This window comes from Rhineura floridana, chromosome 19, assembly GCF_030035675.1.
Source record: "Rhineura floridana isolate rRhiFlo1 chromosome 19, rRhiFlo1.hap2, whole genome shotgun sequence".
Taxonomy (NCBI): Eukaryota; Metazoa; Chordata; class Lepidosauria; order Squamata; family Rhineuridae; genus Rhineura; species Rhineura floridana.
Genome location: NC_084498.1, coordinates 27568659 through 27594580, shown reverse-complemented (window position 1 = coordinate 27594580; position 25922 = coordinate 27568659). Strand labels below are relative to the sequence as shown.

Genomic DNA, 25922 nt, shown 5'->3' with positions numbered 1-25922 from the left:
TTAAAGTTGCTGGTGCTTTTGTTTGCCACCCTGGGCTCATGCCGGGAGGAAGGGCGGGATATCAATCAATCAATCAATCAGTCAGTCAGTCAATCAATCAATCAAACAAACCTCTCCCATCTGTAGTGTGCGAATTGGGGTCCCGTTTATCTCCAGGATCCTGTCTCCAGGGTGAATAGCGTTTTGAACATCAGGACTGATATGCATTCGGTTGACTCTGAAGAAGACAGCATCATGCGAGATTAGAGCTATTTTTATTTTTCTGATTCTCCAGGGAGCAACATGTGGAAGGGAACAAAAGAAAACTAAAGCAACAGCTGCCTCCTTTATACAATGTGATCACCTCTCTTTTAACTTTTCATCTGCATAAAGTGATTGAGAGAGATCTGCAGCTGGGTCAGGCCAAAGGGAGCCCACCTAGTCCAGCGTCCTGTTCTCACAACAGCCAACCAGGTGCCCCCCAGTGGGAAGCAGCCCACAAGCAGGGCCTGAGCGCAACGGCAGCAACTCTCCACACTTGCGAGTCTCTGCAATTGGCATTCAGAAGGATATTGCATCCAACCTAGCCATTGTGGCTAGTAGCCACTGATTGCCTTATTCTCCTCCGTGAATATAATCTTCTTTTAAAGCCATCCAAGTTGGTGGCCATCACAGCCTCCTGTGGGAGTTTAACTATATGCTGCGTGAAGAAGTCCTTTCTTTTGTCTGTGCTGAATCTTCCAGCCTTCAGATTCATTGGATGTCTATGAGTTCTAATGTTATGAGAGAGGGAGAAAAACTTCTCTCCATCCACTTTCTCCATGTCATGCATAATTTTATATGCTTTATCATGTCACCTTTTACTTACCTTTTCATTTTAATGATGGATATTTATATCCTAATGCTTGTGTAACTGGCTTTTATACTTACTTATTTATTTATTTATGTCTATGCCGCCTTTTGGCCAAAAAGCCCTCAAGGCTGCTCACAAAAAATAAAAAATAATAAACACAAATACAAAAATATACTAAGAAGCCTATTTTGGCATTAAGCAGTATATAAATGAATTGACCATCATCATTGTCATCATCAATAATGATAATAACACTCACTCTTTCACTTGGACGCTAGTGGCATAGGCTGAACAGCCACCTTCGACAGCCACCGTGAACCCTCGCTTGCCATCAGTGGCCGCAGGCATGGAGATGAGAGTCAGCGTGTAGGGCAGCTGTTCACACAGAAACTCTGTAGACAGCCTTTCGATCATTGGTGTCAGAACAATCTGGTTATGACATTTGCCACTAAACAGGAGAGGAGAGAAAGTGACCACAGCGATCTTTCACCTTTGCCGTTACTTTTATGCAGCAAGATTTTCAGCACCTGCTTAAAACATTTTTTATTAGAAGCCTATAAAGACATGTAGATTTTGATGTTTCAGTTTCTTTTTAGTTACTAGTGATTTTAATTGTCTTTTAGATATTTTTAATTACTTGTTTTCAACTGGTTTTATTGATCATGTTAATATTTCTTGGAAACCACTTAGAGGTTTTGTTACAATCAAGCGGCATATAAATTTTGTTAATCAGTTAATTAAGATTTCGGATGCCACGCAACAGCTCCTCAGTAGGCAGCCTGCCAATGAGAACAGGTCAGCCACGTCACTTCTTGTCACTTGCACTGGCTGCCGCCTCTCTCCCCACACTTGCAGCACGTGATCCCTGCTACCCAGAGCTCCCAGAGCAGGCATCCGCCAGCATTCAAACACTCCATTCCCCAAGGCCTTATCTGCCCATGTGTACTATCTAACGTAAAAGAAACATGACGGCCCAGGAAGAGGATTCCCGAAGCTGTGAGCAGCAGGTCCGTGGGAGAAGTTGTGACCCTCACAGCAGCACGTCACAGAGGAAGCAGTCATGGAGCACTGCCGACTTCCCCTTACCAGTAGAGGGCGGAGTGTTGCACCAGGGCATAGGTGTCGCCGTCTTCAATTATCACCTTGCAGCTCATGCACGCAAAGCATTCTGGGTGGTACTTGTATTCACCAGCCACCTGCAGAGAAATGAGGTTTCAGCCAACGCACAGGATGAAGGCAAAGCAACAAGGGTGCTTCCGGGCTCAAAAAATTGAAATGGAAACCTCAACTGTATGTTAACCACGCCACCGCTTTCTGAAAACTGGACTGAGCAACCCCTCCAACCCATGATTGCAAACTCTGGGCCACTCAAGACACATAGAAGAGCTCTCCAAGGCTCATCCATCCAGAATTGGTGTCCGATTTTACATGTTGCGTACACACAAACACACACACACACACACACACACACACACAAAGAGAGAAAATGAACACAACGCATTTGGTTAGAGCTGTGCTTTCCCTAGAATCCACTAGGGGTCTCAGGCACCAATTTTTACACGTACATAGTCCCACGCTGAGTATTTTAAGATAAATTATGGTCCAACAAGATGTTGACCTACACAGTTTCCCTTGAAGTAATGACAGCCAGCTGGCGAGCCAAGGTTCAAGCTCAAAAAAAAGTTTTATCTAGCTTAAGAACCCTAATAAGCTGTAAATCAAGGCACGGGGAGAGGTTTGTCCACAGTTAGAAGAAAAATCCCTTCCCCTTGTCTGAACGATTTCACACCTAGTGCTTTTTTGGACTACAACTCCGACCAGTTCAAGCCAGCAGGCCCATTTTGGGCTACAATTCTCCTCAGAATTCATCCCAGAGATCATGTTTTAGAATTCTGGCCCAGTCCTGTGCGCAGGTATGCGCAGACACACGCACTAGAGAGCATGTCCCTTCCACTGGCAAGGGCATGATGCAGAGCCAATGAACTGGAGTAGGCAGATTGTCAGACTAGGACTGGGAGACCAAATCCCCACTTGGCCATGTAGCTCACTGGGTGGCCTTGGGCTAATCACAATCTCTCTCAGCCTAACCTACCTCACAGAGTCGCTGTGCAGAAGAAATAAATGAATAAACTGCCCATATCACCCTAAGGACATGCCCCACGCTGAAAAGTATCTCCTGTTTATCAGACCTGTTGAGAGGTTCAATATTGTATTACAAAGACGGAGCCTGACTCCCAAGAACAAAGGCAGAGTGCAAAGTTACGGCAGGCACAGCTTGGAGGCCCAACAGGAAACACTTTCATCTTGCGCTCTTTCCAAAAACATTTCAAAACAAAGCTGTTACTGCTCCCTGTAAGGCACTCGGCCACCTACTTCCCAGAAGGCATATAATCAGGCACACCTTCGGTGAAAAACAAAATCTGATATCATCATTAGGGCTTTGAATCCTAATCGTGCTCAGTCTTACTCTCAGCACAGAGTAACTGGTGGAGATGTGCACGGGATGCCCAGAAACACCAAACATCCTTACCATGACTGGCCCCGTCATCAGAAGAGAGCAGCCGTGGCACGATTCACCAAATTTCCTCCAGTAGTCCTTGTGACAGTAGAGCTTCTCGTTCTTTTCATAGTACCAGTTGGTGAGGAGGTCCCGGCATTCGGAGCAACTAGGAGGCAAAACAAAGTATGGGAGACACCCAGAATCCCCATATCTGCCAATATGCATCCAGCACGGCAATTGTTCTCACCGCATATTTCTTTAAAAAATATGGATAGGAAAAGTAATAGCTAAACTTTGCAATAACTCTTCATACAGAAAGATACCAGCTCTCCATTTTTAGCAAGGCTTGTCCACCAATACAATACCAACTCAGTAGGAAACAAAAAGGCTGGAAGGAAGCCAGACTGGCCTGGCCTTTGCTATCCACAAACCCTCTGGATCTTCCCTAAAGCAGCCTTTGCCCAGCCTGACGCCTTCCAGCTGTTTTGGACTACAGCTCCCACGAGCCACAGCCAGCACAGTCGTATGATGCTGGGGCAGATGGGAGCTGCTGTCCAAACCCATACAATGCTGGGGCTGGTGGAAATCGTAGTCCAAAATGGCTGGAGGGCACCAGATTGGCGAAAGCTGTTCCAAGGCGTTGCACAGGGGATCTGCGGATGAGTGGATAAATAGAAGGGGCAGCTGGTCTGCAAGAAAGCAGTGCTGAGGAAGAAGCATTATGCTAAGAAGGTGGCCACCCTCCTGGCCAACAGAGTGGCGCCTGTCCCTCTCAAAGCAACATTCATGCTCCTCTGACCATTGTGAACACAGAACCAAGGGCCAGATAACCACGAGCACAGAACCAATGGCCCCCGGCCAGCCCACCGGGCCAGGAGTTCAATACAGGTGAGAGTACAATGATCTGTCCAGTGATCTGCAATGATCTTTGAACACCAGATGCAGGTGTCTCTGATAAAGGACGCATCACCAGCCTCCACATGCCACCACCTTCCACTGCTGAGGAAAGCTTGGGTGGCACCACTGTGAAACACTCCTGCAGTCCCGGGGGCAGGGGGTGAGTTCACACACACAACCAAGCGGTACCCACGGCACGATGGGCTCTGAAGAGAGGCTGAGCCCCCCGTGCCAGAAAGCTGCCTAACTCAGGTGACGGATGGTCCTGCCTGGAAAAGCCAGCACTTAGCAACTCCATGCTCTGCTTCATGCAAAAACAAACAGGCCTTATTTGGGGTGCACAGCTCGAAAGCGGCTGTGCCCAGAGCAGAGTCCAGCAGGTTTCTCCTGAAAACACACCAAGCCCTTCTCAGGGACTTCAGCAAGGGTATCCCCAATCTTTAAAAACCTGGGAAGAGAGAGGGAGCATTCTTTGCCCATTTGGGATGAGGCTGGCTGGCATTTCCTTGAGCTCTCTTGTCATGCAATCCTATTACTTTGAACCATATTCCGTCTACTTGTAGGAGCAGCCAGGATCCCAAACGGTGCTCCTGAACACTACCTAGCAGATGTGAAAAGGAAGTATTTTCGCTACACAGTGCATAGTTAAACGCTGAAATTTACACCTACAAGATGTAGTAACCGCCACCAACTTGGATGGCTTGAAAAGAAGATTAGACAAATTCATGGAGGATCAGGCTGTCAACTGGCTACTAGCCACTAGACGGAAGGATGTTTTTATCTGCAACTGTTTTTAGAATGTTTTGACCTGTACCTATTTTAGAATGTTTTCAATTGTTTTTAGAATGCCTGCTGCTAAAATGTTTTGTTATTAATGCGTTTGCCACCCTGGGCTCCTTTGGGAAGGGCAGGATATTTAAACAACAATAGCAGCAGCCACAATGGATACCTCTTGCTGGGACCCACAGGAGGGGAGAGTGCTCACGTCCTCAGATCCCGCTTTTGGGCTTCCCATAATGGGCATCTGGCTGGCCACTGTGAGAACAGGATGCTGGACTAGATGGGCCCCCTTTGGCCTGACCCAGCTGCTGCAGCTGGGCTCTTCTGAGGTTCTTACAGCAGCCTCCCTTAACTGGAGAACCGGGGAGTGCTTATCTCTTGCGATGTGTTTTGATACACAAGCCAACGGGCCCTGCCCTACTTTTACAAGGATAAGTGAGCTAATCCCCATTATGAAAACTACACTTCCTCGGCATGCAGCAACCTGCCTACAAGTGTCAAATCTTGCCTCTCTTTCAGCTCCTAGCCTGTAACTTAAGTTGATAAGGTTGATCTGGTGGGTGGGATAAATAAGCAAGAAGGCGAACTCTAGAGACCCATATCTGTCAGCAACAAAAAGATTTGGGATTGTTAAACAGCACAGGAGAGCCTTCATGTCTGCCTCTCCAAGAATGTGCCCTCCTCTCGGATCTTGCCCTAGATTAAAAGAAAAAATTAAAAAAAATAGGAACATTTTGGGAAAGAAGATAAGCAAGTTGAAGACTCCTGCTGGCCTGGACATTCCATCCCAAACACAGGCTAATCACCATGTAGACAACCCCTACGTAAGTTCATTAGGAACTCAGGAAGCTGCCTGATAGCTTAGGATTGTCAACACTGACTGGCAGCAGCGGCTCTCCAGGATTTCAGGCACGATTCTCTCCCAGCGCTGCCTGCAGATGCCATCAGGGACTGAACTGGGACCTTCTGCAAGCAAAGGCTCTACCACAGAGCTTTTCCCCTTCAGAATTTCCAGGCCCAGAAGCGGGACCTCTGGACCAAGGTTTTGCTTGGGGCCACTAACACTCCATTCGTTGCATTTCAAGTTGGAAGGCATTCCCTGGACAAAGCACAAGGCCCCTACATCCCTCTATCTCTCCTCAGGACTAGGAAAGCAGCCAACTGGATGGCTGCAAAGAGCAGCAACTAACTCTGGGCCTGCCTTCCCCAGCCTGGTGATCTCCGGAGGCCTTGGGCTACAGCTTCCAATTGGCCCCAGGCAGCCCAACCCAGCAGACTTTTCTTTTGGGGGGGGGAGGGGTAAAGGGTCTATCCAGAGAGAGGAATGCTCAGGTTGGGCCTGCAATTCAGGGCTCTGTCTACCGCAGTGCCAGGTCCCCAGCAGCGTCCCAAAGGCGCTCCAAGTCCTCTTCCGCCTCCTCACTATTGCTGCTGGTGGCTGTCGCCCTGATGGGAATCTCCTTGGCTGCAAATTATCCTGGGGGGTTGTAGCCCAGGCCTTGCAGCTCAGCCTTCCCCATCCTGCTGCCCCCCAGACGGTTTGGAATTCAACTCCCATCAGTCCCAGCATCATACAGTCATGCTGACTGGGGCTGATGGGGCTTGTAGTCTAAACCACCTGGAGGGCACCAGGTTGGGGAAGGCTGCTCTGGACACTGGGAACCGAACAAGAATTTCTGGAGCTGCCCTCGCCTACTCAGTGGAATTCGAGGCATGGCAACTAGTTGCTTTGCTGTGACTCACGCATATCTAAGGCTTTTGTCCCTTTTTCTCCTGGGCTGCCTTATCTACAGAGTTGCACTTTACAAATTCTAGACGGCTGACAAGAGCTGGACAACGGCTGCTGCTGCAACACAATTCTGGAGGAAAGGTGAGGGTCTGGAGTGCGTTAAGGAAGCCCGTCCTTTGCAACGTCATTGCGAACAAATCCAGGCAGGGCAAGTTCACAGGCAAAGTCTGCCCAGGCCTGCAGAATGCGCGACTCACATTCCCAAGGCTGCTTCAAAACGTGACCGAAATTCCTACGCTGAAGCATTTCCTCAGCAGAAATAGCAGGGCGCTCCACGTTCCTACACAACTACGCGCTGCATGGAGCAGGGTTTATACGCCGCTGCTCCTAAAGCGCTCAGAGCACATTGCAAGAGTATTGCTGTGACTGTCGCAGCCACCATGTTAAGCCAGACCCTCTTTCAGACGGGACCTACAGCTTGCCTACCTGCCCCCACCCCCAGGGTGCAAACAAGCTCATGGCTAATTTGTTTTTTAAAGAGAGTAGTGCTGGCTCGCACATTACATAGTCACGGGAAGCTGCCTCAACCCAAGTCAGACCATTGATCCATCTTCCTCAATATTGTCTACACTGACCGGCAGCAGTTTTCCAGGTTTTCAGGCAGGAGTCTTTCCCAGCTCTACATGGAGATGGTGCTGGGGACCAAACCTGGGACCTTCTGCATTCCCAGCAGATGCCCCTCCGCTATCAAGCTGCCTTACACAGAGTCAGTCCATCAGCCTGGCTAGCTCAGTATTGTCCACACCAGGGACAGCAAACTACAACTCCCATCGGCCCCAACCAGCACAGCCAATGGCCAGGGATGATGGGAAATATAGTCCATTAACATCTGGAGAGCACCACAAACGGCACGTCCATCCCTGCAAGGAGGTGTCACTGGGGACTGAGCAGGAGATTTCCTGCGTGCAAAGCAGGGGCTCTGCCACTGACCTACGGCCCTTCCCTTGCCTGCATTGTGCCCTGGCATGCAGTGTGTGTGCCGACATCCATTTCTAAAGCAGATAAGCCCTTGCAGGCTCTGCATGGCAATCTGCACGCCCACTGCAAGGCTGGCAGCACCCCAGAAAGATGAACAAATCTGCCGTGGCATAACTGGTCATGAGCTACGGACTCAGTTCTGTCACACACGGAAGGCTCTCCCAAATGGGAAAGCGCATCACAGGGGAGGTGAAATGGAAATGGACTGCCTCCAAGTCAATGCCGACTTACTGCAACCCTATGAATGGTGAGCGGTATTTAGAGGGGTTTCCCATTGCCTCCCTCTGAGGCTTTGTGGCTGTGTGGGGATTCGAACCCTGTCTCCCAGGTCGTAGTCCCTCACCTTAACCACTACGCCACACTGGCTCTGCATAGGTCAGGTACAGAGAGGAAAATCAGCATCTACACAAAGCGGGGCCTGCGGGCCAAGATAACATAAGAGGCACAGCCGTCGATTATGCAAGATACAAATGGATGCAAGATCCAGTCAGTGTCGGCAGGGCCCATTCCCAAGCAGAGCCTCCTGTGGATCAAGGCCACTATCTGTCCTGTTACGTATGTTAAAAAAACCCACACCCCTAACAACAGAACAATTACTTGCTGCCACAGAAAAGAACCGGCCTGGCTGATCTTATCCCACCACTTACTCCTTTCAGTGGAGCTTGCACAGGGCAAAGTCCTGCCACAACTGTCCGTCCCCCACTCTGCTGCCACCGTTAACAGGGCCAGAATCTGCCACCTCACTTCACAGCACCGTGACCTTCTACTTGCCACACGCCGTGCAACACCAGTGGGGGCAGAGTGGTGAGAGAGTGCCAAGACTAGGAGGTGGGAGCCCAGGGTTCAAATCCTCACGCAGCCCCAAAGCTCACTGGGTGACTGTGGGCCAAGCCACCATTTTTTCAACTTAACCTACCTCACAGGGTTGCTCTGAGGACGAAAGTGAGGAGGGAGAGAACCGTGTACGCCACCTTGAGCTATTTGGAGTAAAGACAGTGATATAAAGCTAATAATACATTAAATGAAATTGAATTAAATTCTGCCTTCTGGAGCAGGTCAGAAGAATGGTATGGAATTATTCTTATTAAATATTGGGTTTTCAGCCGAAAGGAAAACAGTGTATGTGGGGAACAGCACGATAACACGACACAACAAATCAATCATCAAAACACTGCAAGACAGCAAAATCACAACATGAGGGAACCGGGTGGAGGGGGCAAGCCTTCCTAAACGAAGGAATTCCCAAACAGCGCTCTTGCCTCAACAGACAACAGGGAGGTATTTAAAAAGCTTATCCCAAGCTAGAGGAATTAAGGGGGAATCTCACAATCACCTCTTTTTAACTATTTGGGGCATTAAAAAAAGCAATCAGTGTAAATAACTGCTTCCAGAACAAAACTTTTCCCCCCCAGTTGGGAGGAGAGAGGCTGTTTCCATTATATGTCCCCACCCAACCCTCCGTCTCTCTCACAGCTGTGGCTGGAATACTACACTCAAGCCACAAGCAAGAGTCGAGTTTTGAGAGTGACGCTATTTTGCTCCTTCAAACGTCCTGTCCGTTCCTGGGGAAAAGCAAACAGGGTTTATTTTTTATTTTTTTGCTGGGGGGTTGGGGGTTAGTATTTATTCCAGCAGGCTCATATAACACATTAGAAAGGCAGGGCAGAGAATATTATTAAAATAAAGTAGGCTCCCATCTTGCAAAAGGGCATGTTACAATACACCTGGATAGTTTTCAAAGAACAAAAGGTCTTTTAAGAAGCCGGGAGAAAAAAAGATGTATTGTCCAATGCCTTTCCAAGTTTTACAGCTCCATCACACTAGCAGCCTATTATTTTGAGACAGACAACTGCTTCCGTCGCTCTTTGGGAGATCTGAATAGGAGTTGCCCCAGAGGAAGAGTTCATCATACGCAAAATCCATTGAGCAATAAGTTGTTTTCCATACACCTTTGAGGTCTGCTGCATTTGGCGAGTTTCCTTCTTAGACTTGAAGGTGCAGCAGGAGTTTCAAAAGGCACCAATTCTCAACCCAAGAACAAAAGGACCAAGCTCCTGTGTCCACCACAGAGTTGAGTCCCAAACATGTTAAGAGTGTTTTTGAGGATTTAGATGTAAACATGCCATCTCTCTCAGACCCCTCTGTTTTAATACTGTTTGATTTTAACATGTGAAAACCTGCAGGACATTCTCCTCCAACATTGCTCTGGAGAGGTGCAACTTTACAATGTGGGCAGGAGATGTAATCTAGAGGGCAAATAGTTTGCTCCACACCAGATACAAGTGAAAGACTTAATAAAAATAACACCGATGCCTGGCATTGAGCGATAAGCATCTTTTTGGAAGATGTCACCTTGATGAAAAATGCTTTGGGTCTGTCCTGTATCAATTGCACATTTCTGAAGCGACTGCTATTAAAAGGGGGGGGCAAGGAGGGAGAAGGACAGGCACACAAAGGAACAGTATTCACCCTACATTTAAAGCACATGACTTCCCCCAAAGAATCCTGGGAACTTCAGTTCACCCCTCACAGAGCTACAATTCTCAGCACCCCTTAACCTACAGTTCCCCGGAATCTTTGGAGGACGTCATGTGCTTTAAATGTGCTCTAAATACATGGTGCGGACACAGCATAGAAGAGATTGGATAACTCTTACTTTAATTCTGCAAAGACATCTGTGAGAAATACCACACGCACAGATATGTGCATGCACCACACATGCACCACACATTTTGTGACGCAGTCACAAAAGCAGGTGCCCAGGGTAGCAAGTTCTTTTGGGCTGATCTTCCTGCAGCTTTTCTTAACCATCTAACGTGCCTACCTTTGGCACCTGAGCTTTTGTGAGATTTCCCACCTTGCTAGCATTTGAGCAGCAAGCTTTCACTCACTTCCTGGCAGAGAGACAAACCACTCGAGGGAGGGGGTTAAGCACTTCGCTCGTGCTGCTCCCTTGAAAGGCAGGCTTCAAAGAAGCAAACAAGCAGAGAGGAGAGGCCAGCAAAAGAGCAGCTCTGGAATCAGAGACAAGCTGTAGGCACAGGCAGGTTTAGGGAACGTGCCTCAGCTCATTTGCGCTGCTGCTGAAGGATCGCTGCAGTGTGAAATCCAGTATGCACTGCAGATTGTGTTGTTCAGGCAGCTGGAAGGCTGGGTCCCTTTGCTAATAGATGTGGGCCACCTGGGTCCAAACTGCACCATGGCCAGACTAGGTGGGTGACTTCCAGCAAATCTCTCTCAGCCTCAGCTTCTCTTTTGTAAAACAGAAGTGTCCTACTTTACAGGGTTATTGTGAAGACACAGGTTGCTTGCAAAAAGCATAGGACTGCAGCCCTATTTATTCTAATTAATTCATTTCTACACCACAAACTCATAAAACATATAGCTATACAGTGCACAGGATTTCAACTAAAACCAGCACTAGACTGAACAGCAGCCTCCCCATGTCAACATAGCAACGAGGGAAGTTTCCAGAGCAGTTTGTCATAGTTGCAAAACCCCTCGCGTGACCTGAAGTAGCTCTTTGGATCCAAACCGTTAAAAGGATTGGTTGCAAATCTTTCCTCCACCTCCCTCATGCTCACTTCACTCACATTGGATTTTAAGAAATTTTAAGGAATCTAGAATTATAACGCATTCAAGTATAAGCTTTCCAAGGGTAGTAAGGAAATCCTGGAGGCGCTGAGATTTTCAACAAGCGTTGGACATTAAACAACTCTTCAATGCTCATCCAAGATAGCCAGGCAGTCAGGAGCCAGAGCCAATCAGAGGCTGTTGGGGCAGTGGACCAACCTTCCCCTGGTGGGGACCTGGGCTTCCCTGTGTCAGCCCACCAGAGCATCCCCATGTTCTAAGCCAGAGAACTTCAGGTTTATGTGGGACGGAGGCAGCCCGTTCACGCCCTCCTGGAATCTTGCCGCAGTGGAACCCACACACCTTCCCACCCTGCGCTGCAGACCCCACATGACTCAGTTTACCCAGAGAGGTAAATTGGCCCAGGATTTGCCACAGCGGCACCCTTTTTCCTGAAGACGTGCCAAAACGATTTCCTTCCCAGGAGCTGCAGGGCTCCTCCTCCTCTGGATTGCCTTAAAGGAGCATGAGACAAATTCGTGGAGGAAGCGGTGATCAGTGGCGACTAACCCTCGTGGCTATGTTCTATGTCCACTCTTGGGGGCAGTATATGCCTCTGAAGAGCACTTGCTGGGAATCATGAGTGGGGAAAGTGCTCTTGCACTCAGGTCCTGCTTTCAGGCTTCCCATCAGGCTTCAGGCTCCTCTGTGAGAACAGGACACTGGACTCGATGGGCCACTGGTCTCCTGTTATCAGTATTGGGTTGTCTCCTTTGTTAGTCCTCCTCAGAGTAGACCCACTGAAATTAACGGACATGCCTAACTTAAGTCTCTTAATTTCACAGTGGGCCTACTCTGAGTGTCACTTAACTGGATACCACCCACTGTTCATCACCCTCATCGTAGGCAGAAGCCTCACTGCAGCACCCCGAAGCAGGAACTGCCTCTCCAAGGATTTCTCTGGCAAGGGCCAGAAATGAATCCTGTGCTTCAGAGGAAGCCAACTACACTTTAGGCCCATCACGGTTCAAGGCCAAGGAGACTCGGGGTTGCCTATGCTGAAGAAAGGGGCATTTCTGCTGCCATAGTTTCAACAGGCGCCTGCAAGGGGGTGTAGAGGAGACCAGCCTTTCCACACTGGATGCCCCCCAGATGTTTTCGACTACAGTTCTCATCACATCGGTGCTGGCTGGGGAGCTACAGCCCAAAACCTCCGGATGGCGCCCCCATTGGAGAAGTCTGGTGCACACCATCAGTCCTGAAGCAACACGTGTTGAATGAGGTCACAGTTCCAACATTCAAATGACGTCTTCCGTTGCAGCCTCCTCTTTAGCAGAGTATTATGGGTGTCCAACTTGCCATTGCACACACCACCAACCTTCCTCGCCAGGCCGCACTGGCAAAAAGAGGCGACGTTTGGGATGGGCTTTGCCACAATGCTGTGGGTAGAATCCCCCCTTCCCCCAGCGCAGGCCCGCAATGTAGCACACCTTTCCTCCTCTTTACCCAGGAAGAGAGCAGAGAGGTTGGCTCAAGGGACTCTCTGCTAGCACCATTGTGCTGGCTGCCCCCAAGGATTTCTACCAGGCAGGTTGCTGGGTGCAAAGGCACAAGACGACCCGAGAGTGGGGGGTGGGGGAGCAAAGACTGCCCCCCTCCGAGCAAGGCTTACCGAAAGGGCTCCTTTGGAAGGAAGGAAGTTGGAGCAGACAAGTAGCTTCCCATCTCCGGAGCCCTGGCTAGAGCAGCTCGGCCACAAACCTGTCTGACTGCTTCTACTCAGCCGTGGCAAGGGCTCGCTTCGCCTCCTGCCGATTCGGGCGCCTCGCTGCTAGCGCAGGGGAGGGCTGGATTCGGGGCCTCTTGTTCCCGGCTCGGCTTCTTCTGGCTGTCATGGTCGCAAGGAGTGGCTTCGAGACACCCTTGGGAGGAGGCAGGTTCAACTAGGAACCCATGGCGGGAGGAGAGTCATCCCAGTGCCGAGGTCTCCCAAAGAGCTGGAGCAGTCGTCGTCGCCCTTCCTCCTCCTCCTCCTCCTCCTCCTCCTCCTCCTCCTCCTCCTCCTCCTCCTAAGGTTCTAGCCCAAGGGTGGAGGAGGGAGGAGCAGCTGCTCCTCTTTTCAGGAGGGAGGTGGATGGTTAAAATGATTAGCAGGAGATAATAACTGATTTACAAAGGGTGGAATCCACAGCCCTGCAAGGCACAAACCTCACTGTGAAAGGAAACCTACACAGGAGTCAACAGCGGCAGGATCAAGCTAAAAATAAAGAGCTCTTAACCTAGGAGGAGACGTGACCAGGGATCGCATGCCGCAATAGGTTTGCCAGATACTTTGAAGACAGAGATCACATCCACACCGTACGTTGAAAGCACGTGGCTTCCCCCACAGAATCCTGGAATCTCTCATTTGTTAGAGGTGCTGGCAACTGTAGCTCTGAGGGGCTAGCAACAGCTCCCAGGATTCTTTGGGGGAAGCCATGTGCTTCTAAATGTCTGGTGTGGAAGCAGCCAGTCACTTTTCCCATGATCTGAATGCCATGCCTAAGGGAGGTGTCCAGGCACCACCTGCCCCAACTCTGTAGGATGGCTTCCAGTTGTTAAGGCCGGAAGGGGAGGGCAAGATGGTCAGCCAAGACCAGCCAGCTTGACCCCTAGTGGTTTATTACACTTAGCAGGAAGGAAGGGTCCAGCTGGGCTAAATGCCTTCCTGAGAAAGAGGAGCGGGGAAGTGTCCCCGTGATGGCAGCCCTGCTACTGAGGAGACCTGTCTTGGTCACAGAAGGGCAAACAATCATCAGCCAGCTGTTAACATCCCCATCTGGGCAAGGTGCCTGAGTAATGGTTCCATTTCAAATCAAGAGTTAGGGTTAGGATCTGGACATAAAAACTGCCTCAGTTGCCCTTTATTGGGAGACCGGAGGAATTAACTCTCTTTGACCTCTCAATGGCTTCCACCGTGTTCCCCTTCCGAAAAGGCTTATGAGCCAAGCCAGAGACTACCAAGGAGCCCACAAGCAGAACTGGAACGCCTTGCTCCCTAGGAAACGGTAACCCAGCCCCCTTGCATAGCACAGGGAGGGAGAGAGAGAGCAATCAGATTTGCTTCTCAAAGCTATCTGGGTCTTGTGAGATTCCCTGGGCAATGAGGATGCTCCTTTGTTCTTAAAAAAAGCAAAAAGCAAACAACAGATGGATCCAAATAACAGAGGGAGAAAATTGACCAACACTATGGCTATGCCAGCCTCTTGTTAGGTTTTTTTTTTAAAAAAACCACAAACTCTCAAACTTAAGAATCCTTCTTTGTTAGGCAAATTGGAAAAGCAGCTGAAAAAATATCTCTGGTTATGCATGCACGTTCTTACAGTTATGTCACACACACCCCAAATGGTTCCATTCTGATGCCGCTGAGTCATGCTTTAACAGGATAGACTTGGACAGGTTTACAGCTCTCAGCCTCGCAACCTGCCTCCGGCAAAATGGAAGAATAAGAGAGATGTTTTGCAGCACCCCCCCAAGCCCTCGGGATAGGGCAAGGCAGAAATCTAAATATGTGGGTTTTTTTTTTTAAAAAATGTGTATACCACTCACTCGATTAAAAAAACAAAACTTTAAGCAGTTTACAAAGGATTACAAATGTTCCTCCGTGCTTTGACTAGTTGGGGATTACATGCTGCTATCTTGCCTCAGGATCTCTGTTAAAAGGAGATCTTCAGATTGGACAGCAGCATGTTAACCCCCCTTGTGGAATACTCTCACAGTGGGAAGCCCACAAGCTGGATTTGAATGCCCTGCTCCATGGTCAACAGGAACTCAGCCCCCTTCCACAGATTCCACTAGGCCCAAGATGGGGAAGCCAGATGGGACCCTCCTTGTCCTTGATTAACATGAATTACAATGCCCCAGGAGTCTCTCCTGCCAAGACCCATCAACATCAAGAGGAGATGAGCAGGGCCACCATTCTGTCTGTGTGTGTCAATGGAGCCTGCGCAGAAGAACTTTCTACTAGATTGTGTCCCAAAGGTTGCTTCTGCCTGCCACACTCTGTCCCCCAAAACCTGCTGCTGCAGAATTTGCTAACATGTCTGGGCTATGAAGTCGAAATCCAGATGTTGCGTTATTTTAAGAAAGGATGAGAGTAGAGGTGTGAGTGGAGAACAGACGCACATTCTGCGTTGGTTCCTAAGAACTGAACTGCAAGGCTTGCTCACACACACACGTGAGCGTGCGACAGCCAGTCACAATGATGGAAAAATAACCTCCTCTAATTGCCAGGATCTTCCACTTAAGCTGGGCTTTAAGCCTGCTGTAAAGTGCAGAGCCAAGTGACTCTGGGTCATAAATCCTGATGTTGATGTAGTTCATCTGTTTCAGGAAGAGGGAGTCATCTCCTGACCATTTACACAGCTCCACTGGAATCCGAAACAATGCAGTGAATTTGTGTCTAGGAATGTATTCCTCTTTTCCACGCACTCCTCACATCCTAGCCACTTCAGGATTATTAGTACCATACCACGAATAAAAGTGCCACAGAGTAATAGGCAAATCCCTCTTTGACTTCACATCACCTACTGCCAGGGGAGGATATAACAACAGAGCTCTGCCTCTATGGTTTGATGTTATGGACTGAAATTTGTCCCCACTTGATCTAAAATCATCCCTATAGCAGATTCTCTTAAATTTATGACATCCCACAATGCAATTAAGCACAGGCAGCAGTTCTGTAAGAGAGGCCAACTCATGAGAGCCCAACATGAAAAAACAGCCAAATCTCCTCCTAGGAAAAGCCATTTGGAGTTCTTCCTTAGAGCAAGGGCACGGCACAGATTCAAGAGGTTCTCTCTAAACAGGAAATCTCTGACAAAAAAATTGTTTTGCTTCTGAAGAGAGTTCTGCAGATCAGCCTTCCCACACAGAATTGCATACACACCGCAATTAAGGAGGATAAAACCTCATTGCCTAACAATGAGCCCATAATACATGTGTGAGTCTTTCAAGGTGCCAGAAGACTCCTTGTTTTTACTGGGGGAGAAACGGTCCATCCAGCACATTTCTTCTAACATTTCTCAGCCCCTTTTAGAAAGATGCGGCTTTACCAACTTGTGATAAGAAGTCTCTAAAGCTCTAAAGGTGTCTTTTCAACGGTACCTTTCCTCAAGGACTATCACTGCTGCATAATGCCCTTAGATTATCACCAGGACAGTTAGCAATTGCTTGGAAGCTTTTAAAGATAAGCAAGCTCACTTTTAAACATGCACAGAGAAGGGAGAAAACCTAGAATTTGTGGTGTACACACAGTCTGCCCTGGAATATAGCACAGCTATGTTGATCTCTCATTAGACTGCCTTCCCCAAGCTGTTGCCCTCCAGATGTTTAGGACCACAACTGCCATCAGCCTCAGTCCCAGCCAGTGCTAGCTGGGGCTGATGGAAGTTGTGGTCCAAAACATCTGGAAGGCTTTATTAGACTAGCTGGGCCAACAGAGTAGTGACCAAGCTTGCAGGCTCCTTTTCAGGGTACATTAACACGTCAATATACAGCTCTGTCAGGAACTGTGTGCAACTCCAGGGGCGCATCTTCCCCCAGAAGTCAAGCAGGGTCAATCGCCCTGGAAGAGAAGAGCTTCTTCATTTTTTGTTCCCAATTCACATAAGGCAGCGTCTCAGAATACCTGCACAAAGCACTTATTATTGGCTACAATGGGGTTTGTACAGGATCCTCCCACATTTCTACTCCGGGGGCCTTTGATCATGACTGGATGAGAGCACAAAGCCAGCATACATTTATTTGGCATTATCGGCATAATTTAGCTCAAAGCTGGGCTTTCCTCACAGGGTAAAATCCCATCTCCAGCACTCAAGAGAGTAAGCTGACTCTTCTCCCAGTGAATCCATTCATGGCTCCTGCAGTTCCTGGGTGAAGAATGGCTACAGCAGGGGCACAGGGCCACCTCCTTGAGGATGCTTCTGCCTGCACTCCTGCGAGCTTTTAAAAATGGATTTCAGGATGAGACCCTCTCCGGCTGCATAAGTGCAGCAGAGGAGTCCCAACCCTGCACCTTTGGTTTAAGAAGCCAGGAACACCAGCAAGGTCCTTTTTATTTACTTCCTGCCTGCCTCGTGATCTTGCTGAGGCTGCGCCCTGCCCATCTCTTGCACTTGAATGCACAGCTAGCCAGATTCTTAAATAAGGGGGGGGGGAAGGGCAGCCTCCGGAATGTGCCTCCAAGCTATTGCCATTGAGATGGAAAGGGCTGAACAATTCAATTCAAACACCATCTCTGATGCCGCAGGAGAGGGGTGGAGATACTGATCCTTCTGGTGACACATTAACTGTGGCCCCAGGAACAGAACACGCCAAACCCTACCCTTCTCCCAGGAGAGGAAAAAACTTCTGTGTGTACAAATCCTTGGGGTGGGTGGGTGGGTGTAAGAATCCACAGAAGACTCCTGCTTCATATTTATTTATTAACATTTATATACCACTAAATATAAAAAGAAATGTCCAAGCAGTTTACATAAAACATAATCATTGTTCTGGAATACAAAGGCAGAGTGGCCCAAACCAGATGGGTGCTGGATCCCTACATCAGGCTTCCCCAAACTGGTGTGCTCCAAACGTTTTGGACTACAACTCCCAAACAGAACGAACCTGGGTGATGCTGAATCTCGTCACAGCCATGCTGATGGAAGCTGGGAATCCAAAATATCTGGAGGGCACCAGATGAGGGAAAGGCGCCATACCGAGCGTGCAGAACTGGCATGTGGGGGGTAGGTAACATCCCCCCCCATCAGGAGCTAGTTCTAGTCTGCCAACAAGGGGCAGGGTTCAGCCACTCCCTCTCACCCACCCATAGTGTGCTTTTCACCCCCCAACCGATCCCGCACCACAGAAGTTCACTGGGAAACTGATCTCAACATGACTGAGCGCATGCAGCTTGTGCTCTCGCAGTTCAGCAACACAGACCTCCCCTACAAACCACTGACTGCACGGCTCATGGGGACACTGAGGCACTGTCTCTTGGCAACACTTCCCGGGAGGCACACCCAGCAGATGAGCATGCAAACACTCCCACTCCTCCCCAGGGGACACCACGCAGCTCCCAGTAGGAGCCAGAATCAGCCAAAGGCAGAAACAGGAGAGGTGAGGTTTCTTCTACTGCTTTGCAATCCAAGGCTCCGTAAACACACTGGCCTGGTTCACACAAAATGTTAAGCCATGGTTTAGGAAACTGCGGTTCACTAAGCCATGGCTTGGCATTGCACATGAACCCTGCCCATCAGGTTAGCTATGGTTTGTCTGCAATCAACATACCATGATCTGAAGTCAGTTTGTCGTTTGCTTATGAAGCTTGGATTGTTTTAACTAGGGCTTGGCATGCATTGCTCCCCAGAGCACATCACACAGCTCCCTGTAGCCACCAGAATCAGCCAAAGACAGGAAGAGGACAGGAGAGGTTGCGTCTACTGCTTTGTGTTACAAACCCAGCAACCGTCTTTAACGATGGTTTGTTTGCTCTCCCCATCCCAGGGCACTAAACAAGAGTGGCTGGAAAACAAAACCAAGCTTTAGAGAAACAAGCCATGGTCTCCTTGATCGTCTGTGGGACAACTCCTGGTTTGTTAAACAAATCATGAGTTAGCATTAGGCATTGCCCTTATTTATTTATTTATTGCATTTATATACCGCCTCATAGCCGAAGCTCTCTGGGCGGTTTACAACACTGGCTGCTTATTGGTTCCTCAGCACAGCCCACACAGTGTCAGCAGATCACCAGGCTTTTCTAGTCAAGACCACATACAGACACAGACAAAAACCACCCTTCCCCAACTTGGTGCCCTCCGGGTGATGCTATAGCTCCCATCAGCCCCAGTCAGCATGGCTGTATGATGCTGGGTCCGATGGGAATTGTGGTCCTAAACAACTGGAGGACACTAGGTTGGAGAAGACTGCCTGAGACAGACTCGCACACCCCAGAGATACCCCCCAAAGTGGTGCAAGCGGTGCGCTGGACAAGCCCCTGGTGGGCACAGCAAGCTGCAATTCAGTTTAGTTTTTAATATTTTTACCCCACTTTTCTATGAAAACTAATCAAAGCGGCTTAAGATGGAAAAAATACAATAAAGTCAAAACAATAAAATCGCAACATAAAAAGATAAATCACTGTAAGCAAGCGAGTGGGGAAGCAGAACAGATCTCCATAAAACCATAGACCGTGTCTTAAAGGAAACTAAAAAATGATATTTCCCCTGGCAGGGGAAAACAGAGAAGAAGATCCACCCAGACCTGGGGGGCAGGCCTCGTAAGTCACCTGCTCCTAAGTTTTTGCATCAGTTTCCAGAGGGGTTGCAGCCATGCTAATCCGTTGCAGTAAAAAGAACAAGTGCCTTGTAGCCGCTTAAAGACCTACAGCTGTAGTAGTCACAGACTAGCCCAGAGGTTCCCAAACTGCTGTCCAAGCTTCACTCAGGTAGTCCACAGCAAGTGCACATTAAATATTCATATTGATTTTTAATTGTATTTTTACAATCTTTTACCATTCTTTTATTTCTCATATAGGATTTTATTGCATTACAATTTGAATTCTACGGAATGCATAAAAGAAGCAACAAAAACACAATTAAAAACCATAAGGCATCAACACTGCACGTTACAATTGCCACAACAGTTAGGGGAAACCATTCAGGGGTCTGCCAAGACCCTCAGCAATTTTCAAGTGGTCCGTGGAGGAAAAAAGTTTGGGAAATGCTGGACGAGACCCAGTGAAGTCAATGGACTTCTTGACTAACTCAAGTCCATTGATTTCTACCCCGAGGGCAGTTTAGCAGGATAGAGACCTAACCCATCTATTACGGCATAGGCGGTCAGAGACTCCAGCCGGCAGATGCCGAGAAGTGCCAGGGTTCGGCCACCCAGAGTGACAAGGCACCAGGATTCGTTTCACCTACCGGAAACAGGAAGTGTGCCATGCCTCATTAACGGTCCTGTAGAGTCGCTGACCAGCTGCAATGCTGTCCCCACATCCCAAGCACCTCCAGTCCTCTTCTCCTAGACACACAAGAGGCAAAGATGTATTATCGCTTCAGCAGCTGAGCCCAGGAATTTGCTTTAAGTACCAAAAAATGAACTAAGCTCATAGTCCTTCCACACAAAAATCTCTTAGATACATCCACCCCACGTCACCTTTCTTCATTTCAGAATTGAGAGAGAAAATTAATTTTGTTGTTGCAATTGTTTTTCATTGTGATTTTACTAATGTATTTTCATTTTGTGAGCTGTCTTGGAAGGATTTATATCCTTAAAGGTAGAATATAATTAATCATAATAAATAAGATTTTACAAATTGCTCAGCCAGGAGTCAGAAACCCTTGGGGATCTACCCAGACACCCACCAGTAGATCCTGATTGACCTTCTGCCCATGTCTGCTTTACAGAGGAAGATCAGCCTTTTATCGTGCAAACATAGCAGCTCCGCTTGGTCAAAATGTCTGAGCTCAGAAAAAGGTTCACTGCTTTCTGGAGATTATTCAGAAGCATTCAACAGAGTAATGCCGGCATTTGCCCCACAGTGCTAACTCAGCACACGCGAAAGGATTGCACTCGCTCGGATTCCCAGGAGAGGGCGGGGGGGGGGGGGAGGTTTCTTTTGTGGAGAAGAGTCCCTGAATGGCCAGCCATTGAAGCATTCCTGGACTTTTGCTTAACCTTTTTGTGTAAGATGCTCAGCCAATTACAGAGCTTTGAAAGGGGGGAATAACAGCAGCGGAATGAATTACTGGCAACATCTAGAGAGGTGCAGTCATTACATTCGCAAAGCATTACCATTTCAGCCCTTGCTATGTGCTCTGGCTGCCAACGTTTAGCAGAGGGATGGGCAATCGGTGACTTCTCTGCAGATGCTGATGGATTCCAACTCCTGCCATCCCTGACCACTGATCTATGCTGGAGAAGGGCCACCGACTACCCACCCCACGTTTAACACTGATGTACTGGTTGCATTTGTACCTTGCTATGTCCTCCAAGGAGCTCAGTGCAGCACCAGAGCCTGACAACCCTGCAGAGAACAAAAGACGGGGAAAGTGCCTTGATTGGAAGCACGCTGGCAAAGCTGAGCTCTGACTTGGGTTTCCCATGTTCCACTGCCCCATGCTGCCTCAAGGCGTGTGCGCAGCCACCTCTCTCATGCGCTGGAACCCACCAAAAGCACTCGAAACTCACAGGCCCAGCATCCCGAATCTGCAGAAGGGCCCAAGCTAAACAGGCAACTCAAACCCCAGGCTCCGCCAGCAAACCCAGCATAACGAGCCGGTTACGTCTGAAGCCCTCTGCCCGGGGTCCACGCTTGCAAGTTCATATAGCCCACCAATTGAGAGGCAGAGCTGTGAAACAGGCAGTTCTCCTTCAGGTCCACCCCCTCAAAAACAGGACATTGTGGTGACGATCACGTAATAACGACAACAACGACTAGAGAGAGATCCTTCTCAGGAGAGCCACCCCATTTGGGGGAGCCCAGAGAGCCTCACTTGGCACCAACCTTGTTATCTTCTTAGTGCCACGTAAAAACGTTTTTTACGATCACAGGTTGTTTTAATGTAGTAATGAACTGTTAATACGTTGTTTATGTTTTATTTCTGTTTTCGTAAACTACTTTAAGGAGCTCTGCTAAAAGGCACTACAGAAATATTTTAAATAAACAAAGGCAGTGTGCAGATCTTGCCTCTGCAAAGGACTGATGAGCTGGGCTTAGATCAGCCGCCACCTCTCAAAGCCTTGGTTTCCCCAACCCTGTCTGCTACTGGGGGGATAATAATACTGATCTACCCCACAGGAGCCTTGGAAGGGTTTTGTACCCTCGTATGTTTTATAGATGCTGTGCAACGTCGCTATTCCTAACACAAACCTATCTGGAGGTTTCAAGCACTGGCACAAGCCAGGGCAAAGAAAAAAGTGTGCTGTGTCGCTGTCCCTAATGAGATTTCTGAGTCCTCAGGAAAGGACGCGAGGCACCGGCCTGCCAAGCCCCGGCAGAAAGGGGAGGTTGCATCTGTTCAGGGTCACTGAAGAGTGCTGATCTTGCTGTATAAAGTCAGGACAGGGTGGGGCATAATTACTGCACAAGAAAATTATTTACCAGCCATTATACTGCAGCTGAAGCCCCCACTGAGCCACCTTCCACAGGCTTTTTGCCTAGTCATACAACTCTTGGGCTACAAAGGTTTACCTTATTTGACTATCACCTTCTCTGACATCTGAAGAGCCTGCCTGCTGGCTCAGACCAGAGGGGGCCCATCTAGTCCAGCATCCTGTTCTCACAGTGGCCAACCAGATGCCCCAACGGGAAGCCCAAAACGAAGCAGGAGCTGAGGGGAAGAGCACCTCCCCCTGCTTGAGATTCCCAGAAACTACCTCCGACAAAGGAGGGAGATGCTTTTAATCTTTTTAAAAGTTTCAGATGTTCTTAGTTGTTTTCAAATGCTTCAGATAGGTTTTTATTTTAATTGTACTGTTTTTACTTTTTTGTTTGCCTCAGTGGGCTCCTTTGGGAGAAACAGCAGGCCAGAAATCAAATAATAATAATGTATTGTTGTTGTTGTGGCTAGTAGCCATTGATAGCCCTATCCCCTGATCTTTGCATCAAGCAAAGAGGCCATTCTGGCTTCTCATACATCATGGCTATGAGGACTACAAACCCAGAGGACTATACCCCTGACCAGTTTTGCTCTATCTTTTGCAAACACCTTTCCTATTCAAGGAAAAGATTTGTCAAAAAAGATCCTTTCACTTCGCAGAGGGCATTCTTCCCTGCTGAGGACACACGGGAATGGCTTTCCAACCCAGGCACTAAGGAGCCTCAGTGTTCCCCTGAACCACCAGATCCCTCAGTCAGAAGATTGATACTGGTGATCAAAGCTCCCTGAACGACAGCTGCTCTGCTGCGGCTGATTTTTCCCTCCATAATGCGCAGCTACAGGACAGGGCTGGCGTTTTTCTAAAGGAGACAGACCTCTGGCTTCATGCTGAGGCAACAGTGAAGCCCAGCAGGCCAAGATGGCATTCTGCGCAAGCTGAGTGCACACCTACAATGATCCACAGCCACAAATGCAGGGAGCTGCCATCACCCTGCCTAGATTTCCATATGGCAAGATACCTTGGCTATCACATCCTGTGCTCTCGTGCAAGAACAATCCCTCTGGAAAGCTGTCATACAGCATGCCGGAAAGATCTGCAACCTGTTTAATTCAACTAGCTGTGGAACCAGAAGCTTAACACCCGTTAGGGAGGCTTCCACGCAGATGTTCTTAAATGTAGCCTTAAGGAGCCTGGGAATTAAGGTCTGCCGCAGCCGGCATGTAGCAAGAGATGCAGCAAGATTTGGGTGCCTGGTGCTGAGTACACCTGCTTTGTACTGCCTCCTGCTCTACGAAGCTCATCTCTGTGTTGTAGGGGAACACCTTCTGAAGGAAATGTCTTCTAAGGGGCCTCTCTTCCATTACTGATGACCTCACTGAGCTGCCTTGGCCATCCTGGTGCCCTCCAGCAGCCACAGCCACAGCAGTGATTGCAGTCTAAAACATCTGGCGGGCACCAGGTCAGCCAAGGCCACCACTGAGAAGCCTCTGAGAAGCTTCTCGGGACACAGCTTGAACGCTTCTCGGCAAAAGCAAACAAGACTTTTAAACGCTGTAAGGAGCAGCAGCAGCTTCATCAAGGCTGCTGGCACAGATACCACGTCCAGTGAACTGACGGAACACGACTAGCACAGCCTAGATAAACCCACGTCCTGCAGATAAGCACATGCCGAGAGCTGCCAGGGTAATAAAAAGGAGGGGGGAAATTACAGGCTTCCGTCATGTCAACCAATGCATCCCTGGGCGAGGAGCAGGTCAGCACGACAAGACAGAAGGGTCACAGCAGGTGTGGACCCAACAGGTACAGTTCTGGCAGTTCAGAGACACAGTCCACATTTGCCACTGCTAGGCCCTGGAGAATACTGGATGGATGGGCCCAGTCTGGCTCAGTAGAAGGCAACTTCCCATGAAAACGCAGGCCCTGGCCTGGGTACTTTATTACCCGAGCCAGTCATCCCTGGGTCAGTTGAGGCTGTGGAGCCCCCACCTTTCAGAGGCAACCTGATGCCTGCTTGGAATCGCACGGCACAGCACGGCAGGCGCCCGCTGCTTTCAGCAGAGCGGTGGTCGCGGCCTCAGCTGCTCAAAATCCAAGCACGCCAAGGGGATTTGCAAGGGCTCGCCCGCGCTGCGAAGGCCTTCCTATGGGGCTGATCCAGCAGCCCAGGCTCCTTCCGCCGAGGGCCGCTCAACGAGCGCGGCGGGTCGGAGGAGCCGGGGGCGGCGCCCACCTCAGCCGTGAGCCCTGCCTGGCCCCCTGCGCGCTCGCCCGCCTGCTTGGTTCCCAGGAGTACCTGGCCGTCCTCTATCGGACACAGGGCACTGGGTAGAGAGGGAGGCCACGCCCCCCGCCGGGCTGGCCCTTCCCACCGCCCCGCCCCGCCCCGCTTAGCAACGCCGCTTCCTCCGCTCACAGAATAGGCTTGCAGAGCAGAGAGAGCTCCCTCCGCCGGGCGGGGCCCCCAGCCGCCCACTCTTACCCGCCGCCGCCGCCGCGATCCCTCCGTCCATCGCCCTTGCCGGGCAGCCTCCGAGCGTCCCCTCGGCCGAAACCCACCCGCGCCTGACGTCACCCGGCCTCTACGGAGCGCGGGGCGGGCCACATCTTTCTCGTTCGCAAAGGCAAGGAGGGCACGGACGACGACGCACCTGGACCTTCAGGCGGCGGCGGCCCCGCCCACTCTTCTCTCTCTCTCTCTCTCTCTCACACACACACACCTTGGCCCCGCCTCCTCCCTGGGGATAACTCGGCCCCGCCTTTCTGCCTGCCAGCGGCCAATCGTAGCTCCCCGTCTGTCCCATCTCTTTCCCTCCCCCTGTGCGTCACTTCTATCCAATGGGATGCCAGGCTGGGCCACAACAGCCTGCCTCCTCCGCCGGGACTCGCTCTCCCCACAAGATGTCTCCAATGCCCTCCCCCAGAGGAACCAATCGGAGCTGTTCTCTGCGCTCCCGCCCACTTTCGCAGCCGCACGTGCAAAAGTGCGCCGTTCGGTGACGTCAATACTGAGCTGGAGACCCCGGAATGGCTCTGCGCGTTGGCTGATGGCACTTCAGTTGCCCTAAGGAAGGGGTTTCTTCATCTCGGGTGAAAGATGTGAAAAATCGTATTCTGAGGCAATAACATTAATTGTATGCATTTGTGGAGGCCCACAGCTTTTGCAAGATTCTCACAGGGATCCCCGACACACTCTCTCTCTCTCTTATTTGTCGCTTACTACAAAAATGTGTCAAAGCAACTTACAATTAAAAAAGCATACAGGATTCAAAATTTAAAATACATAAAGAAGATAACAAAACATTGCCTCAGAAGTGCTCATCCTGTAGTATGAACACACAGCATGAAGAATCTCACCTCTGAATTTTTTAGGAGAGTTATTAAGATCACCCGTTCCAGGCTGTACAACACACCGGTCATCCACAAATCCCAAAGTGCTGATAAATCCA

General features: G+C 49.4%; 1 protein-coding gene across 4 annotated transcripts in view; it reads right to left on the bottom strand.

The window, feature by feature from the left end:
* The window catches only part of LIMK2 (LIM domain kinase 2), a 38326-nt gene extending 13140 nt beyond the window's left edge, over positions 1-25186 (bottom strand). Inside the window, exons 1-6 of one of the 4 annotated variants that reach the window (XM_061602751.1) lie at positions 24956-25186; positions 20295-20394; positions 3363-3498; positions 1919-2028; positions 1092-1280; positions 112-217 (exon numbers count right to left, since the gene is read on the bottom strand). In XM_061602751.1, the coding sequence (XP_061458735.1) occupies positions 112-217; positions 1092-1280; positions 1919-2028; positions 3363-3498; positions 20295-20394; positions 24956-24986 (672 nt within the window). In that variant the 5' untranslated portion in view covers positions 24987-25186. Of the gene's footprint in view, positions 1-111; positions 218-1091; positions 1281-1918; positions 2029-3362; positions 3499-13021; positions 13356-20294; positions 20395-24462; positions 24531-24955 lie in introns of those variants that run through there. The other 3 variants (XM_061602753.1, XM_061602754.1, XM_061602752.1) reach the window with 3 other exon arrangements.
* Positions 25187-25922: the final 736 nt, after the last annotated feature.